The 19,668-nt window shown below is 53.4% G+C and overlaps 1 protein-coding gene across 2 annotated transcripts in view; it reads left to right on the forward strand.

The window, feature by feature from the left end:
• The window catches only part of PRKCB (protein kinase C beta), a 94,217-nt gene that overhangs the window by 66,224 nt on the left and 8,325 nt on the right, over positions 1–19,668 (forward strand). For both annotated transcript variants that reach the window (XM_027897231.1, XM_027897232.1), the window contains exons 10-16: positions 3,741–3,914; positions 7,232–7,323; positions 7,842–7,904; positions 9,398–9,536; positions 10,969–11,049; positions 11,317–11,424; positions 15,223–15,363. In XM_027897231.1, coding sequence (XP_027753032.1) covers positions 3,741–3,914; positions 7,232–7,323; positions 7,842–7,904; positions 9,398–9,536; positions 10,969–11,049; positions 11,317–11,424; positions 15,223–15,363 — 798 coding nt within the window. The remainder of the gene's footprint in view (positions 1–3,740; positions 3,915–7,231; positions 7,324–7,841; positions 7,905–9,397; positions 9,537–10,968; positions 11,050–11,316; positions 11,425–15,222; positions 15,364–19,668) is intronic.

The following is a 19,668-nucleotide window of genomic DNA, read 5'->3' on the forward strand; positions in this document are numbered from 1 at the left end:
AATTAAATATCAGCTTTCTTCTGCACCAAAAAAAAAAAAAAAAAAATTAGAAAATAATGCAATCTGCTTCCCAGTGAGTGTGCAGATGGAGGTCCCCTGAGCCAGGCAGCAGAGTTTAGGGGGTGGACAATGGATCTGGTTTGGAAAATAGGGGCTTGGGTGTGCATGATCCTGGCTTGGTGCATTCAGCCCCAGGACTGCAGCCCTGTTTGCTCCTGGGTGCTCTGGGCTCTGCTTGGGCTCCCCTGATTGTGAGTCCCACCAAGCCCCCAGGACTGTGGCTGGTGGCATCACTCCCTGGGCTGGCACGGGCAGGGACACCTTCCCATGGAGGGAGGCAGCACTTGGCACAGCCCACCCTGGGTTTGCTTTGCTGTAATATAAATAGAGGAAAATGAAATTAGGTGGCTTGCTCGTATTTTTGCAGCTAATCAGTCTGTTCATGCTCTCGAGCTGTCAGGCTTTTGGGGGGTTTTGTGGTGTGGGGTTTGCAGGATGGAGCCTTTGGCCACTGCAGTTCTGGATTCCAGTGCAATGGAAGACAGTTTTCATGTGCTGTGATAATCCTCAAGCTGTGCAATGCTCTCCTCTCTGTGTGAAACGTGGCAGGAGGGCAGGGACCCAGTCTCTGACAGCTGGGCATGGGTGAGGTGGGGTACCTGCTCCCTCTGTCACCAACCACCCCCTGTGCATGGGCTGGTCAGGGCATCACCAGCTGTGCTGGGACATTGGCCTGTTTGCACCTCTTGGTATTTGAACACCTCCAGACATCAGGAAGATGTCAGAATTTCTTTATGGAAAGGGCTGTCAGGCATGGGAAGGGGCTGCCCAGGGAGGTGTCCCCGTCCCTGGAGGTGTTCAAGGAACAACTGGACGTGGCACTCAGTGCTCTGGGCTGGGGGACAAGGCGAGGATCAGTCATAAATTGGACTTGATGGTCTTGGAGGTCTTTTCCAACCTTAATGATCCTGTGATTGTTTAATGCAGGAGAGGGGAATACAGCCCAGATGTGACTGAGGGTGGTTTCCACCACCCCTGCCCTCCCCAGCACACACCTCCCTCCCGGCCGCTCCCTCCTGTGTGTCACCCTGCTGAGTCTCAGCAGCTTGGAAGGTCCTTCTGCCTTTCCCATCTCAGCTCTGCTCGGGGTTGCTGTGTCATTGGGAAGCAGCTTCATGAAGCATTCACAGCCCATGGATGCCCTGCAGCAGTTTTTGCATTTATGGTGGTACCTACCCAGCCTCTGCCTCACTTCAGAGGGGGGTGGGAGCCACGTCCCCCGTGAGGTCCCTTCAGGGCAGCAGCAGATGCCAGGCTCAGAGGCTCCCTGGTTTAGTTAATTTTCCTCTGAAGGGGTTACAGATAGCAGGGCAGGTCTGTATATAACTAATATTGTATATAATGCCCTTACTCCCAGGTAACAGGGTTAATTTTCCCACAAACTGTATTCTTGGAGCAGTTGCTTCTTCTTTTCCACCAACTCTGAACAGCAAAACCTGTCTGCTTTTATCACTTAGAAATCAGCCCTGGTTTTAGCACCTGTGTACAGCACCTTGTAAAGCTCAACTTGTGTAAAAATGGTGATAAATGGAGGCAATGAACTGAAACAGTTCAATTTGGGCAGAATCAGAAGGGAGGGCAGGGGTGCAGACTCCACGTGAGGCAGCTGTGTCTGCTGCCCTGGCAGAGAAACATGTAATGGTTTGGGTTGGAAGGGACCTTGAAGATCATCCAGTCCCACCCCCTGCCACGGGCAGGGACATCTTCCACTATCCCAGGTTGCTCCAAGCCCCGTCCAACCAGGCCTTGGACACTCCCAGGGATGGGGCAGCCACAGCTTCTCTGGGCAACCTGTGCCAGGGCCTGCCCACCCTCCCAGGGAGGAATTTCTTCCCAATATCCCATCTAACCCTGCCCTCTGGCAGTGGGAAGCTGTTTCCCCTTGTGCTGTGGTTCCTGTTCCGTGGCTGCAGGCAGGGTGTCCGTCTGTCCGTGCCCGTGTGTGGTGCAAAGGGCTGTTGCAAACATCTCAGAGAACTGGTAGAAGGCAAAGCTGAAGCGCAGAGCTGGTCCCAGTGCCTGTGCCTCGCTGGGTTCCATCCCAGCAGCACAAGGAGCTGCTCTGGGTTCACAGTGTTTTTCAAGCTCCAGTGAGTGAATCAATCCTTGCTGAGGTCCCTGCCACGCTGCCAGCCAGCCCACGGTTCCGCCCTGCGAGGGATGAGTCGGCGTGCGTGGCCCCGCTGGGGGAAATGGAACTGTCAGCGCCTTCTCCAGAGCTCTTGGCTCTGAGGAGCCCCAGTGCCATTCCCAGCTAATCCTGACAAGCAGCGTGTCAAGGACGGCCAAGCTCCCCAGGGCCGCAGCCAAGCGCCAGGATGAGCCAGAGCCGCGTGCTGGGAAGGGGCTGTTCCCTCTCCCACGGGTTCTTTCACTCAAACTCCTGGGTGGGAATGAAGACCTTGCTCCTCGGGCTGGGCCCCTGCCTCGTCATCCCTGCTCCTTGGGCTCTGTCATGGAATGGAATCACAGAATCACTGAGGTTGGAAAAGCCTTCTGAAATTGAGTCCAACCTTTCCCCCAGCACTGCCAAGGCCACCACTAACCCCTGTCCCCAAGTGCCACATCCACAGTCTGTTAAATCCCTCCAGGGATGGGACTCCACCCCTGCCCCGGGCAGCTCTGACAGGGCTGAAACACAAGAGGCTTAATCCAGCTGTCCTTAGAGTCTCAAAAGTCATCCTGAGAGCCACTCGTGTGTCTTCTGCCAGTCTGCCCCAGCCTGAAGTGCATTTCAGTTCCACCCTATTGATGTTGACTTCACCTAATTTATTTCCAAAACCCCCGAGCTGCTGTTCCCAATGTGACTGGAGGATTTCTGCCGACTCCTTCAAATGAAAAGCAATTCATTTCCACCCAGCGCTCCAATCTAATGTGATGAGAGAGTGTGAGAGGGAAAATGGGAGGCAAAGTGTGGTTTCAGAGTTGGTTTGTGTTGCTGGCAGCACAAGGAGCAGCTTAGGCTGATGGAGCGTGGTGGGTCGGGATGGGGACCCTCGCTGGGCTGATGGGATTAACCCAGGGGATTTGCACCATCAGAAGCAGCGAATCCCATTTATTGCAATAAATAAACCTGTAAATGGGTGAGACTGGTTTGAAATGAGAGGGATTGGAGGGATTCTTCTGGCTGAGAGGGGCTTTGGCTGGGGGATGGACCTGCACACAGTGGGGTTTGGTGTCACTGTTGGGGGGCAGGGTGAGGCAGAGAAAATGGTGTATTTTTTGCCTTCCTATTCACTATAGACTGACTCTTTTCCACTTTAAATTTTTACCACTTTATAATTTGATGAGTTCTGTGTTCAGGCTCTTAGCACCCTCCCCAGTGCTGGTGCCACTCCGAGGGGGCTGAACTGGGCCCTACTCAGGGGTGAGGGGTGCTGAGGGTGAGCTGGGCTCAGACATCAGCAAACCCTTGGGCTGAGCTCCTCCAGGCAGTGAGGTGGGGAGGGAGTAGACTTGTTACTCATTAGACTGGGTGTCCCTAAATGCTTCTGGCAATACCCTATAGCTTTCTGCATCGTTTGGCACCTGGAGCTCTTCTCAGGGTTGTAACAGGAGCCACAGGAGAATAAGCAAGCCCCTGGTTTAACTATAAGCAAGCCATTGGTTTAACTGTTTAAGGTCAAGGCATTTAAGATCCACATTTCCCTTGATCCTGCACTTATCCTCCCCCTGTGTAGGTGATGCTGGCGGAGAGGAAGGGCACAGACGAGCTCTATGCTGTGAAGATCCTGAAGAAGGACGTTGTGATCCAGGATGATGATGTGGAGTGCACGATGGTGGAAAAACGTGTCCTGGCTCTCTCTGGGAAACCTCCATTCCTGACCCAGCTCCACTCCTGCTTCCAGACGATGGTAGGTGCTGCTGCTACAGCTTGTCCCTGGGCAAGGGGCAGGAGGGACTGTGGACCCTGAGCCCTGGGAGCATGACCCTTGGCAAATGGATTGCAAAAGTGTCCAAGGCTGGGCTGGACAGGGCTTGGAGCAACCTGGTCCAGTGGAAGGTGTCCCTGCCCATGGCAGAGGTAGAACTGGAAGACCTTTAAGGTTCCTTACAACCCAGACCATTCTGGGATTCCCTGATTCTCTGTACATCGCTGCTCTTGCCAAAGCAGCCCTGTATTCTCTGCCTTGGCAACCTCACAGCTTGTCCAGCTCTCTGGCAAAAGTGTCTCCATGACAAAATGTGGGTGTGTGGAATGAGAGTGAATGTACAGTAGCTGCACTCCCCTGAGGTGTTTTCATCAGGGAGCTGTTCATGGTGTTAGCAGTGATTTCCCAGCCCCTCAGGTACCCCCAGCCCGCAACGGCCCTTGTGATTCGATTGCAAAGTGCTGCAATTTTTCCCAGGACTCGTCCCTGTGATCCAAACCCAGAGTAAAGGGACAAACCTGATCCAAGCCACAGGAAATCCAGTTTGCAGTGGGCATGTGATTGGGTTTGTATGAGTCAGGAGTGGAGAGGGGGACAGGGGACCTTTAGCACAATCCCTGCCCAGCCCTCGAGCAGCCTGTGAATGAGAATGTCCAGGTACGTGCCAGCGGGAGCCGGGAGAGGGAATCAGCAGAGTCCTTTAGAACGATGACAATGCTTTCCAGGAGGATTACATTTTAACATTCTTCCAGAAATTTCATTTACCGAACACATTGAGTGTGTTTAAAGCCCGCGGCCTGGCTTTGCAGCACAGTAATCAGGATGTGGCAGGAGCAGCTATTTCACACAGCATCTCCCTGGCATCTGAAGTGAGTCAGCGCGGGATTATTCCTGGCAGACCTATAGTAGCTTAATAGTAATCGTATTTGTAATGTAATCAAAATGTATAGCAGGGTGTATTATCAAAGGCTGGCACAAAGCACTTTGATTTCTGGGAGCACAGTCCAGAGCACAATTCTCAGCCGAGGCTGTTGGCTCAGCGGCTTCGGGAGAGACACGAGCCCTAAATCTGTGTTTTAAAGAAAGACTGAAGATGAGCAATGAGAGAGAGAGAGAGAGAGAGCTCCTGCCTGGGGCTGAAGGGCAAGAGGTGCCTGTGCTGGCGTGTCCTGGGGTGCTCTGCCTTGAAAGATCCCAGTCAGATCCTGGAGGGGTGTGAGCCAGGGCTCTCTGGGTGTCCCCAGGTGAGCTCTGCCTTCACTGGTCACCTTGATTCCCTCTGGGGCACAGCAGCTGCAGCAACATTGAGATGATAAATCACCAAAGCACAGAATCCTGGAATTGTTTAGGTTGGAAGGGACCTCAAAAATCACTTATTTCCACCCCCTGCCATGGACGGGGCCCCTGTCCAACCCGGTCTTGAACACCTCCAGGGATGGGGCAGTGACAGCTTCTCTGGGCAACCTGTGCCAGGGCCTGCCCACCCTCCCAGGGAAGGATTTCTGCCTAGTGTCTAACAAGGGGTGGATGGGGAGGGTGGGTGCTGTCCTGGCACTGCAGCTTGTTCCCAGCATGGAGTCGGGCAGGGGATGGACTAAACGAGTGGTTAATTAGGAGAAGGGCACTGGAAGGAGCCTGGGAGCTGCATCTTGTCTGCCCAGCGCAGGGGGGTGTCACCAGCTCCAGGCCAGGCTCTGCAGTGGGATTTGCCTCTCCAAACCATGCTGTTGCTCAGTGAGTTTGGATGCTCCAGACTTGGACAGACTCCGTCCTTTCTGCCTCCGACAGGAGCCAGGACAGCGTTCCGTGCCCATCCATCCCTCCCTCCCAGCCCGTGGGCTGCCCAGCCATCTGCCTGCTTTGCTCATGGCATTTTTCTCTGAAGCACCAGCGTTCCCTTCCCCACCCAAATGAGGAAAGCTCAGCTCCTGCTTTTAGAGCTCAGCTGGCTGTTTCAAGAGACCGTCCTTTTAATATTCTTCCTTCTTGAAGCTGATCGATATATTTAGGAAGCAGCTGCAGCCGAGCACAGCATTGCCTTGCTCTCCCGTGGCTGTCACAGCCTGGCTGCCGTGGCAGTGGCTGCTCAAGGTGACATTGCCTGCACGTGCCTCCCCGCTGGGCTGGCCAGAGCCTGGCAGGGGCAGTCCTTTACGGACGGGGTGCTCCGAAATCCCCACACTGAATTTGCCCTTCTGTCCCACCAGTGTCAGGTGTTTTACACAGCCCAGTTGCCCCTTTGGTGCTCTATTTAATTCCCTTTGGGGCTGCCCTGCTGTCTGGGTGGGCTGTGCCAGGGGGCAGGAGCCAATGACTCCAGTTCCCCTGGCTGGGCATCAGCAGGCTCGATGTGCCCCGTGGAGTGCTGGAGCTGATGACCCCAGTTCCACCATAGCCCTTGTTATGGCAGTGCTCCATCTGCATCTCTTCTCATCTCCTTGTCCTTCCTGTCTGAAAAGCAGGGCAAGGCTTATTTAAGGAGGAAATGAGGAAATATTCTGAACTATTATGTAAAGCTGCCAACCTGCAGCTCTCACAGCTCTCCAGCCTCTGTGTCCTTCCTTCTGTGAGCTGGGATGGGGCCAGCCCGGAGGTGTCCTTTGGCTCCTGTGTGTCAAGGGCACGTGTCACTCCATGCCCTTGTCCCCAGTCCCTCTCCAGCTCTCTTGGAGCCCCTTTAGGCACTGGAAGGGGCTCTCAGGTCTCACCAGAGCCCTCTCTCCTCCAGATGAACACCCCCAGCTCTCTCAGCCTGTCTCCAGAGCAGAGGGCTCCAGCCCTCAGAGCATCTCTGAACTCCTCTGAACTCATTTAACCTCGTGTGAACCCCTCAGACCAGGCTGGGAGGAGTGGGGAGAAGGGGATGCAGCTCCTTCCTGCCTCCCCAGCTTGATCAGGGGCAGCTGGATCCCCTGTGCAGTGGATTGAAGCCGTGCACTGCGTGGGGAAATGCCAGCAAGGAGCTGCCTGACCAACTCTCTGGAAACAGATTCCATGACAAAGAGCAAACATATTCCTGGGAGGTGAAATCCTCTGGTTTAGGGATTCCTCCACTTGCCTTCTCCAGCAGATCTGTCTGCAGAGCTGCAGAGTTCAGTCCCGAGTGTTGCAAAGGGATCAGTAATTGTGGGCTCTGTATGAACATGAGCCCCCTGCACCTCGTGGGGAGCACAGGGATGATGAGTGTATTGCCATGGAAATACAGATTGGAGCTGCCAGTCGCCTCAGTCCTTGTTTCTGGCCCCTGCAGATTCCCTGCTCTGATAATTCTGTTGCTAATTGCTGCTTTTTTCCTTTAGGATCGCTTGTATTTTGTGATGGAATATGTGAATGGTGGGGACTTGATGTACCAGATCCAGCAGGTCGGGAGGTTCAAGGAGCCCCACGCTGTGTAAGTGCAGTAGTTTGGCCCCTTTGGGGTAGGTATGGGATGTACCTGTGCCATGTGGCTGGAAACAGAGCCCAAGGCACGGGCTTTGTGGTGCAGTTCCTGGGCAGAAAGGGAGGGGAAGCAGCAGGACTGGGAAGAAGCAGGAGAAGTCTTTGCCAAGAATGCTGGTATCTCCACCTCACCTTTGGGGTACGTTGCACTTGTAAATAATTGAGCTAAAGAAAAAAAATATGTAAATGAAAGCACAAGGCGGGGAGGTTTGGAGGCTTCCACCAGGCCTCTGTTCTGCCTGGTCCTTCCCTGGGGGACAAAAAGGATGGTGGGTGTTGGCTCCTCTGCTGGGATGGCCAACCTGAGTGTTACTGGTGACTTTTGGCTCGTGTCCCCTGGAGCTGGACAGAGCAGGATGTGTTCCTGAAAGCCTTCAGATGCTTCACTCACTGTGATCGGGTTTGAAAGGTTTTCATTTTGATTCATCTCCCCTAATTATCAGTCTTGCTTTAAATGTCCTATTTCAGGTTCTACGCAGCAGAAATAGCCATTGGCCTGTTCTTCCTGCAGAGCAAAGGCATCATTTATCGGTAGGTGAGCAGGTTCCTCCTTCCTCCCTTCCCCTGGACCCCAGACCAGAGGCTCTGGGCCCCCCATCTGCCACAGCCCCAGGGCTCTCCCTGCCTGTGCCATGGGCAGGGTCTGGCAGCTGCCTGTGGGCAGAATCACAGAATCATTAAGGTTGGAAAAGATCTCTGAGATCCTCGAGTCCAACCATCAGCATGTTCCACACACCCAAACAGAGCTGGGAGCCTCGAGGTGCTGCTGGTTCGGGGGAGGCTCCTGCTTTGTCCCGGTTTGTAGGAAGGCACCTCTGGTTCTCTCCTGTTCCATGTGTTTCTCTCCACACAACACAAATGCTCGCTGGCAGCCTGGACCAGCTCCCAGCCCCTGCAGGGCACCTCTCCCTTACCATTAACGCTGGAGGAAGCGCTCACCAGGGGCTGGTTCCGAGCTCTGCACTGCGAGTCTGTCACTTCTGCTCCAGCCACCACATCTCCTTTGCCATCCCCAATCTGATTGCAGCACCCAGAGGAGCTGGGGCACTGCCACGTGCCTGACCAGGCTCAGAGGCTGCTGCTCTAGCTCTGAAAGTGGTGTTCTCTGCTCTTCCCTGCTCCAGAGAACTCCCAGAGCCCAGGGTGGAGCAGAGCATCCTAATGAGTGTCACATACCATTAAGTGCCCTGCAAAGGGAGATGCTGGAGATGAAAGAAGTAGAGCAAACTTGACATGAGGGATGTTTTTTTGCCATCAGCTGCTGCAGAGAGATTTCTAGGTTTGTCAGTCCCCAGTGCCCCTGCTTCCTTCCTTCCCCCGAATCTGAATCCCAGATAGCCCTGTCCATCTGCCTTTGGCCTGTCAGGGTTCTAAGCACTGACATGATAATTGGAAAAAGCAGCCTTAAACCCAGCAAGAGTGTAGAAATTGCACCAAAATACTGTTTGCTACAAAAGTGTCCTCGAGGCTGGAGCACCCGCCCCTGAGTTGGGGCTGGGAGTTGGATCTGGGGCTCTGCAGCTGGATCCATCCCTGCAGCTGGATCCATCCCTGCAGCTTGTTCTGAGGAGCAGAGCTTCTGGGGAGCTGGGTACCACAAACAGGTATTGTGTGGGTGAGGATCAGAGAGAAACACAGCTGGTTTGTATTTCATGGGGGAGCAGAGCACAGGTGAGGCAGGGACTTGGGCTGAGTAGGGGTTTCTTCATCCCTGGGAGCTTTAAGTGCACTTTGATTTTCACAGGAGCAAAAAAATAAAATTGATTCAATCCATCCCCTGCCAGATGAGTGTTTTCCATCATACACTTCAAAGCACTGTGCCCAGCATGGTGTTCCTGTGGGTTAAAAGTAACATAAACACTCCATCCTGACAGGTCTCTGACTTATTTTTACTCATTTCCCCAAACATCGTCCTGCAAAGAGTCTGGTGTGAGACAAAGCTGGAGCTGAGGAGTCCAGCAGAGCCCTGGGAGTCGGGAGGCTCGTGCTGCCTGTTGTGCCATGGGTTTGCTCTCACCCTGTAGGGACCTGAAGCTGGACAACGTGATGCTGGATAGCGAGGGGCACATAAAGATCGCAGACTTTGGCATGTGCAAGGAGAACATCTGGGACGGGGTGACCACCAAGACGTTCTGCGGCACTCCCGACTACATCGCGCCCGAGGTGAGCGCGGCAGGGACCGCGGGCACGGCCTGGCAGCCTCGCTGCTCTGCCCCAGGGGACAACCTTGCTCTGGGCTGGCTTGTTGGAACAGGGCCAGCCTGGGAAGTTCATCCCCTCAGCACTGTGACAGGCGCCTCCAGCACAGCGTGACCAGGGAATTAGCAGTGGGTGATATTTCCCTGTGAAGTGGAAATCCTTAGATCTGTCCAGCCCGCTGTTTGCAGTGAGGGGCCCTGTGTCCGAGGGGGAGATGCTCCCTATCCGTGGCTCTAGATCACCCCAAAATGACTTTGCAGTTGGTTGTTACTGATGGGATGGAGTCGCACACGGCACTTCCATGAAGTGCTGTATGGGCACAATTGTGAAATTCAGCGGCGTAATTATTCCCAATGCCTGTTTCCTTTCCATAAAAATATCCCTCAGAAATCTTGTCACTGCTGAATTTGAAATGATGAGATTAATATTTATACATTTAAATATTTTAGAGAAAGAGATTCTCTTTGTTAGGACATGGATGCACTCGTGCTAAACCGTGTTGTGTTTGCTGCAGCCAGTGAGGTTTCCAATTACTGGATCAAACGTGTGTTCCATCCCCTCATCCCCCAGGATTAATACTGGGGGTGTTGGTGCAGAGCTGGTTGCTGTGAGTGATTAATGCTCCTTCAAAGCAGGACAAATGACCAGTTCTCTAGGTATTTGCCTGAGTGTTTTCACTCTAACTCTTATTTTCTTCTCCTTGCTCTAATTCTTTTTTTTTTTTTTTTCCCAAAAGAAAAACAGAAAATAGGAAATTAGGATGCAGGTCACTGTGGCACCCGGGAGAATGACATTAAAGCCTGCTGCCAGTGGGTCTCAGAGGAGTGATCTCACACATCCTCTTTGGGAATAGCAATTAGGTTGTGGCACAGTGGCCACACTCCAGCCCAGGCCCTTCTGCTGCTCCTCCCTGTCTCCTCCTTTAGGGAGCTGCAATGTGCTCAGGCCAAGGTGGCTTCAGGGTAAAACAGTCCTGTGGTTTGCCTGACCCATTTTTAGGACTTTTCCTGTTGCAAGCCAGAGCTGTGCATGCCAAGGTGGCAGGTCCTGCGTGCGAACAGCCCTGCGTGTGATCCCCTCTGAACAGAGCTGTTCCTCACCTGCTAGGGTCTGACCTTCCCCAACGGGCAGCTGGGGACTTCACAGGACAGAGGATTTCTTCTGAGTTCTCTTTCCTTTCAAAGACCTTTATGATGTGAACAGTTCACACCTGGATTTCCCAGAGCGCTGGTAAAGAGCGAGTGGGAGGGACCCCGAGTGCCCTCAGTCGAGGGATTTCAGTGCTGAAACATGTGCCAGTGAATAACCTTGTGCTTGTGACCTGGGCTGCAGCTTGGAATCACTTTGCCACCAGGTCAGACCTGGGAGTGTAATCCTACTGTTCTCTTGTTTGCAGATAATTGCTTACCAGCCTTATGGGAAGTCTGTGGATTGGTGGGCGTTTGGAGTCCTGCTCTATGAGATGTTGGCTGGCCAGGTAATTGAGTTTTAATTGATTCCTCTGGGCTGTGTTACATTCCATTTTGAGGACACACTGATGTGGAATTTGCCATGCTGCTGGCACACAGCTGGGGCATTTTCTTCGGAGCTTGGAGTGAGTCTGGGTGCAGCCTCAGGGACTGTGATGATGATTCACTTCACTGCATGGCACAACCTGGTCTGGGTCCATGGCCAAGGCCCACAGCAGCACCTGGAAGCTTAGGGACCCAGAAATGCCACTGAACCTGTGTCTGCTTTACCCTAGGCCCCCTTTGAGGGAGAAGATGAGGACGAGCTCTTCCAGTCCATCATGGAGCACAACGTCGCCTACCCCAAGTCCATGTCCAAGGAGGCAGTGGCCATCTGCAAAGGGGTAAGGGCTGGGCTGGGTCCTCTGCCGGCCTGGGGGAGATGTTTGGGCAGTGGGAGCAGTGAGATGCTGCACACCTGGGGGTCCCAGCTCACCCCCTGCTCCCCAGCTCAAGGGGATCTGACACTCGGTTGGGTTCTCCACTCCCAAAACTACAGCTTGTGTCATTTGTGTGTATGTGCTAAAACCAGGTAAAAATCACACCCACATCCTCTCTGTGCTGTCACACTGAGCAGATATACAACTGGGACTCAGGGGCTGCTCTGAGGGCTCAGGTGAAGTTCAGAAGGAATTGGGATGTTGGCTGGGAGGTGGGAAGGGAGGGCATCCCCAGAGACCCTGTGCCCCATCAGGGGAGGACGGGGCAGCTCTATCAATCTTTGCCTGAAATGAAAAATTATGCTCAGGGGAAATGAATGTGATCCCAGAATAGTTTTTCTATGATCAGATACCTTCATCCTTCTGCTTAGCTCTGATGTCACCCCTCAAGACAAGCTGAAGCTCAGTGCTGGTGGTGTCTGGGCAGTATTTTCATTATCATGTCTCTTAATCTGCAGTGAAGCTCTGCCTTGCCCAGCATCCTGACCTCTCCACGGACTGGGCCTAGTCATGACTTAAATGCAGCCTGAGTTAATTTGGGATGTGATGGATAAAGGCTGGCAAGGTCCTGATGTTGTTCTGTGTGCTTGGGACTGAGCCTCATCTCACCTCCAAGTGCCACACACTGCTATAAATATGTGTTTGTGTAGGAATTTAAGAAATGTTTGCTTATAATAGTTAATATTGAAAATATCTGAATGTTCTCTATCTCAAAATAGTGTTTCTGTCTCCAAATGACACATCCTGCGCTCAACGCTCCCACTGCGGCATTTCAAAGCCTCTTCCTGGCGTTGCCAGGATTCTGAGCTGGTGTTAAACAGGAATATTCGCTCGTCCTGTGGGGAAAAGCAGGTGTTCCCACCTGGAATGGGGCACAGGGAGGGGGTGCTGCCCCCCCACTGTCAGCAGGATGTGGGAGAATCAAGTCCTTGATTTAGAAACCACACTGGTGGTCAGGGGGGATTCCCACAGGCACTGTCACCACCTCTCATCCTCTCGCTGGGATGTTGGGCACGTAAAGGGAAAACCCGGCGTGTTCCTGGTCAGGCAGGAGGGCGGGAGGTGTTGGTGCTGCCGAGCATCGCTGTCCCTGCCGTGCCCGAGGCTGGAACAGGGACCAGGCTCAGTGTCAGCTTTGTTTGCTGCTGCATCAGTCACAGCGTGGGTGCTGTAAATAGATGAGCAAGGACCGTGACTGCAGCGTCTGCTGGGTGTAGCTGCGATGGCTTTTCTTACTCTGGAGATGGGAGGCTGCATGGGAGGATATTTGGCCACACACTGAGGGTTGATTCTCTATAAATTCCTGTATTTTTTTTTGGACCAAAGTGGTGGTTCCCTCTTGTACTACTGTTGTTTCAAAACCTCCTGACATTCTCTGCCACCACCAAACTGCTACACCCCAAAGTTGAATTAAAACTGTGTAGGATTTAGGAACTTTTTAGTAAGCTGGGAACTAAGTATGTATGTTTTCCCCTGGAACACAGTGGAATACATCTCGGTGAGCTGCACTGAGGCTGAGCTGTCTGTGTTGGTGTGTGGTAGGTCTGCCAGCAGGGCACAAACCCAGCCTTATGTTAGTCCAGGGAACAAGCCCCTGGAGAAGCCTTTGCCCCTCCCTTGAGAGGTTTGGTGTTTCACTGCCACGGTCTCCAAACCCAATTTTTTGTTCCCCCGTGGTTTCACTCCAGTGTGCTGGTGCCAGTCATCCCTGCACCACTCAGAGATGGAATGTGTTTGATCCTGAAAGCCTGGAACCAGCCTGAGCCCAGAGACAAGCGTTAATCAGGGCTCCTTGGCTGGGAAGGAAAGTGGAGAGTTCACTGGCACAGGGCTCCAGGACTCTCCAGTCAGCAGCAATTAGTGGATCAAACGGAGCATTTCCCTCCTGTGCTGTCAGCTCGGATTTGTTTCTGAAGGCTGATCTGGGAGCTGCTGTTTCCACGGGCAGGTAGTTCAGGTTGGGTTATCAGGAGCCAGACTCCTGTCCCAGCCCTGGGAGCTTGTGGGCACCAGCACAAACCCTCAGCCTTTTCCATCCTGTATGGAGGGGTCTGATGGTGCCTGAGCAAATCAGCCCTTTCCAGGAGAACAGATTGTCTGTGACTATCAGCTCCCTCTTTAATCTCTGCCTGGTAGCAAAGGCATGAAATGGCATGTTTTCTGCAGCGTTTTGGGAATATTTACAGGTATTTTGGGTGGCATTTCCCCTGGTGCTGGTGCCTGAGAAAAGCCCATCACAGCTGCTGTCCGTGCTGCTGCCACACATGTTCAAGAGGCCGAGACATGTTTCCTCTGCCACCTTCCTGGGTGTCTTACTCAGAGATTTGTTGTTGGGTTTCTCTTTTATAAGCCTGAGCAGAGGCTGGAAAATCCCTGCTCTAGCCTGTGTAGCCTGCCAGCCCCTCACTGTTTGCAGATGGGCTTTCCAGGGGGATGCTGCTCCACGGAAGCTGCGCTCCATCACTCTTCCAGCTGCAGATGGCATCACGGCTGGTGGACGGGCATGTAGAGCTGTTTGCTCACAGAGCAGTTGGTGGCTCTGCTCTTGCCTCATATTTGGTGGAGTTTGTGTTTTTAGGGTTCAGGAGTTTTTTTTCCTAGAATTTTTCATGGGTGGCAGGACTGCTCATTCTGGCAGGGACACCTTCTGCTGGATCAGGTTGCTCCAAACCCCATCCTGGCCTTGAACACTTCCAGGCAGGGGGCAGCCATGGCATCTCTGCTCGCTTCTGGAACCCTTTTCTCAGCTCTCTGGCTGGAGAGGTGCTCTCTCTCACTGGCACCTCCTTTTCCTCCCAGAGGCTCCCCCAGCCCAGGGACACAGAGTCAGACTTCCTGCAACCTCTGCACAGCCCTGGGATCAGTTTGAACTGCCTTGCTTTTAATAAAGCAGTGCTTTTGTTGCAGGTATATAGCTCATATTCTCCGTCCTTATCAACATCTTGTGAATCTCTGGAATCTCCATCTGATCTCTCAACATGGCTCAAACCCTGCCCCAGGATATTAATGTTGTACAGCTGCCCTTAATTCCTGGGGCCCCTTTCCCTTACTGAGCCGGTGAAGGGGAGAAGTTTAGATGATAAACAACATTAATGGACTGTTTCTGCTTTTTTTTCTCCATGGTGACTCTTTCATTAGAAATCCACCTCATGTCTGTGCTGCTGCGGCTCTGGAGGAGTGGGGGCTCTGCTGGAGGAGGGCTGATGAAAGTTTTGGAGGGCAGATTGTTCGTCTTGGATGGGCAGTGGGTTTTGGAGTTAATTCTGCAGATGCTGAGAAGTTTGTACCAAGCAGAGGCAGCTTTGCTGCCATCCTGCCCCCCTGCAGCGGGAGGGGCTGCAGCACCACAGGGAGCTCTGCCAGCACCCTGAGGTTCTTTCTTGGCAAACCAGTTCCATTCCCAGAGGGAAAGGGATGTGCCCATCCTGCCAGTGCTTATGTACCTGCCACCTGTTCTCATAAGCCATTGTCAACCTTCCCTGTCCCTGGAGCTGCTCTGGCTTCTCCCTCGGTCCTCTGCTTGGAGCCCCAAAAGCAGGTGGAGCAGATGGGACCCCTCTGGGATACAGACCTTGATTTGGGGTGTCCTGGGACAGCAGCTGCGTGGTGCTGCCTGTCCAGCTGGGCATCACAGTCCTCTGGGGGTTTGGGAGGTAGCTGGACACCCTGTGAGTGACTGTGTCTTCTCTCCCTCTCCCCCAGCTGATGACCAAGCACCCCGCCAAGCGCCTGGGCTGCGGCCCGGAGGGGGAGCGGGACATCAAGGAGCACGCCTTCTTCCGCTACATCGACTGGGACAAGCTGGAGCGCAAGGAGATCCAGCCCCCCTTCAAGCCAAAGGCTGTAAGTGTTGTGAGTCCCCCCTCCTGCTCTCCCTCGTGCCAGGGCCACTCTCCTCCAGTGCTGCTTCCACTCCTCAGGACACACGGGCAGACGGGCGGGTGCTGCTCGTCCTGGAGGTGCCGTTTCTTTGTCTGCCTGGAAAATGGTTTCTCCTTGGGTCTGGCACGTGTCAGAGCTCTGCCATGGCAGGAGAACTGGGGGATGCCTGCTCCCACTCTGGCTTGCAGGGATGGAAGCTCCGCACGTTCAGCTCCCGGACCCCTTTGTGTTGCAGCACTGTCTGTCTGTCTGTCATCCTGGGTCAGTCTGTCTGCTGGGTTTTTCCTTCCTTCTTCTCAAGCTGACCAGGTCTCTCTGTTCTATAATCCCAGCTTTATTTTAACACCAGGTCAGCTCAGTGTGCCTGAGGGGCAGTGCAGCTGAATTTGACCCCCCAGTCTCTCCCCAAGGTGGAGGAATGCAGCCTGGCTCACAGAGGGGGGATCCTGGCTGCCCTCCCTCAGCCCTGCTGGCCCTGCTGGGCAGAGGTGCTGGGAGTGCAGCCTGGGGGGAATGAGCTGCCAGAGCCAAATGGAGGTGCAGGCAGGAGCAATCAGGAAGCTGTTTGTCAGAAAAGGTGGGAATACTTGTCTGCTCCCGGTCCAGCCATCGTTACAGCAACATCTGAGTGGGTAACACCGGTGCAGGGGTGCAGCCTGAACCCCACCGTGGGTCCTCCTGACTGCTGTGCTGTGGCTGCTCTGTGATTCCAAAGTCTGTGTGATCCTCTCTCCCTGTGCTCTCCCTGTCCTCCCCCAGAGGATGTGCAGGAAGCAGTGACCATGTAGGCTCAGGAACAGGGATGCCTCTCCCTGGATTTCTCTATTTCTCTTTGCCACTGGTGGGACTGGCAGGGTCCCAGCCATGCCCAGGTCTCTCTGTGGTGCTCCAGTTCCTTAAGGCTTGGGATTATTCACGTGCTTCCCTCCCAGGTGCCTCTTGGCTGCTGTACCCTCCTTGGCACTGGTGTCTCACAGAGAACTGAATCCACAGTTAATCTGATCTCCATGGCTGATATTTGTGATCAGGGTGGGGACATTCCATGCTCCCTTAATCCATCGTCCTGGGTCACAGCTCAGAGTCCAGGGATGTTCCATACATTTACCTGAACCCTCCCCTGTCCCACTGCCTGGAACAACCTCATACACATCTGCTTTTCCTCTGCTTTACAGTTATCCTATTCATTTCAAGGGACCCCTGCTGTGCTTGGAACAGCTCTGCTTTCAGGGAAGACATGGAGTGGGAGTCCACTGGGTGCAGGGTGCTCAGCACCTTTAGCTCTGCTCCCTCTCAATGCCTCTTTGCTCCAGCAGCTTTCTCCCTCCTACAGCTCCTTTTCTGACTGATCAAACAGGAATAATCCACCCATTTGGTGGCTGTGTCAGAGCCTCCACAGCCCTGTCTCCCTCCAGCACATGGCACAGGTGGGGCAGGGGTGCTGACCTGGAGAGCTGCTGGCCATGCCCTGCCTACGTTTGGGGCTGCTTGTTTTAATTTCAGACAGCTATTTTTACCAAGGTCACTGCTGGCGATGATGCCTGTGCAGGGAGCTCCGTGGGGTCCTGTCCTCAGAGCTGCTCATTTCCACTCTGTGCCTCGTGGCCCAGGCTGTCTCCACATCTGCAGAGGGATGATCTCCTGTTCTCCCAGGTGCTGGGATGGTTAGCCCAGGGCTCTGGATTGTGCCTGCCTGCCTTTCCTTGGGAAGGAAGGGGATCTTCAAGCCACTGGACCGTGTAGGAACAGTGTTACCAGGAAGGTGTTAACTTTGGTATCAGAGTGTAACAGTGCAAAGTGCTTGGGGCTGTTTGTGCCCCCCGGGATTTTTCTGGGGCTGGGATCAGACCTTTGTGCCAGGGATGCTAAGGCACAGAGGTAAATCCATAGCTCCTGCTATTTCCCACCTCTGTGTCTGTTTTCCAGTGAAGCTGCTGCTGCTGTGTCCCCTCTACCTTTTCCCTCTCTTCCCCAGCAGCTCCCCAGTGTCACCTGCCCTGGACTGGGGCAGAACAGAACGTTGGTGTTTGGTGTTTTACAGTGCAAAACAACTGAATTCCATCAAAAGTGCTTCCTTACCGCTCTTCTGCTTTAAAATGTGCAAATTTTGTCCTGCTTTAAATGTCTTCACTCTTTAAAAATCCCTTTGACACCGGCCCTGGGGAGGGGGACGGTTAAGCTGCCGGCTGTCGCTTCACCCAGCGGCTGGCGCCGGGAAAATTCCCCGTTTGATAGGACAGGGAGATTAACAGCAGCTGATGTGGGATTTAGGGAGGATTAAGACAACTCAGGTACTTGCTGATAGCTGATATTTCTCCAGCAGTGCCTCTGTGCTGCAAAAAGCTGTTTCTTTCATGCCAGCAGTGGGTGCAGAGCAGAGCAGCAGGGATGGGAGTGGGGTTTGGGCGCTGACGGGGTGTTTGGGGGGTGACAAGGGGAGATGTTGCTGAGTGTTTGTGGCCCTCAGGGGTCACACCAGGGCTGAGCACTGCTGCAGAGGAGTTGGTGCTGACCTGGCTCTTCCCCTTGGCTAAAGTCTGTTTTCTATTTTTTTTTTTATTTTAAATAAATTAGTGTCTATAAAGGTCAGGCTGCAGGGATTGTTTGTATCCAGAGCCTCAAAGTAAGGCATAACACGCAAATGAGGGCTGGGTGTCTGCCCTCAGCCATCCCCTGATCCAGCCCATGCTCAGCCCCAGGAACACCAGCCAAGGGGAGCAGAGCCCCATTCAAATTGTCTTTAGCACAATTTTGCTTCTCAGAGGTGTTCTTAGTTCATGTTTGATTTGAGCTGGTGGCTCAGTTCCTCATCCACACCCCTTCTCCACCAAGGCACCTTTGCTGGTTGTCTCTTCTGTAGCAGGCACACATTTTTTGGCCACATTTCCATGATGTTGTAGCATTGCTGCAGTTTTCAGTGGGGGTACGGGGGGCACTGGGAGGGTACTGGGGAGGGCTCGCTGTGCCAGCCTAGCCCTGCGTCTGGGGAGGGCATCAAATCCCCCCCAAAACCTCCATCATTGCACCCCACCAGGGAAATGGAGGCTTCAGCCTCTGCCTGGCTGGGCTGTTCCGTGCCCAGAGCTGGAAGTGAATTCCCAAGAGCTCGTGTGTTGCTTTGTGCTTGATTAACCTTTATCACAGAGTCAGCAATGAGACAGATCAGGGGCTGGGTTGTCTTTGGTGGTTCTGACGTGGGGCTGTGCTTGGCTGCTCCCTGCTTTGGCTGGTGCATAACAATTCCTTCCCTGGGTCCACAGTTACCCTGGCAGTGTATTTACACTTCTCTGCTCTCCCTGTCTCTCGTTGAGATAATTATTGTTTTTGGTGTCTAATTACTCCTTTACTTTACGTAAAGCCTAGTGATTTGAAAAGTCTCATTTTGAAAGCACTGAAATCACATGGCAGAGCCCAGGATTACTCACAACAGGATGAGGGGTTAAAAAAAACGGCTTTTAATCTAATAATTTTTAATTGCATAAATTAATTTTCCCCTAACTGCCTTGAGTTAATTAATATTGAAATGCCATTTATAGACCTGGGTGTGTAAGAGTGCTGGTTCCCTGCCTGTGGGGTTTTGTAGCCTTAGCTCAGGCTGTACAAGGCGAGTTCCAATGTTTGCAGAAGTAATTTCCTAATTAGGGGGGATTTAAGGATTGAGGGGACCGACAGTGGGCAGGTGGAAGTGCTAAGGTTAAACATCTCCTCTGGTAATCCAGTCAGGATTTGCTCTGGGATCTCTCTGAGATTCCCCAGACTATTCAGCCGCTGTTTTCAGTTTATTAGGCAGAAACTTGGCTCTTCCCACAGGAGTTGGATGAAAGGCAGGGCCCTGTATCAGGAGCCCTCGCAGCAGATGCTCCCTCTGCCAGCAGCAGGGATGAAGGGATGTGCTGGAGCATCCCAAAGCACCAGCACCCCCCTGACCAGCACAGGGACACTCGGGCTGGCCCCAAGTTCGTGCTGTGACGGGAATCTCCCCAAACACGGTTACCAGAAGAGCCCTGATCCTCCCTGGGGTACAAGGGGCCAGTTTTCCTGACCCAGAGCAGCACCAGGAGGTCAGACTTGCCCAGGAGATGCCTGCAAGGCCGGTGGGATTGTGGCTGTACCACTGTTTCGGGCCAAACCCTGGGGAAATGGGGGGTGTCTTCAGCCCAGCACCTCTCCTTGGTGCTGGGACAAGGGCTGGTGGCAGCAGCATCCTTGGCTTCTTATGGTCCTTGATTGCATCCTAGGGATCAATGGAAAATATTTTATTATGCCTTT

Source organism: Empidonax traillii, unplaced genomic scaffold (assembly GCF_003031625.1).
Source record: "Empidonax traillii isolate 1590-97213 ecotype Southwest subspecies unplaced genomic scaffold, ASM303162v1 scaffold534:size827195, whole genome shotgun sequence".
NCBI classification, from domain to species: domain Eukaryota; kingdom Metazoa; phylum Chordata; class Aves; order Passeriformes; family Tyrannidae; genus Empidonax; species Empidonax traillii.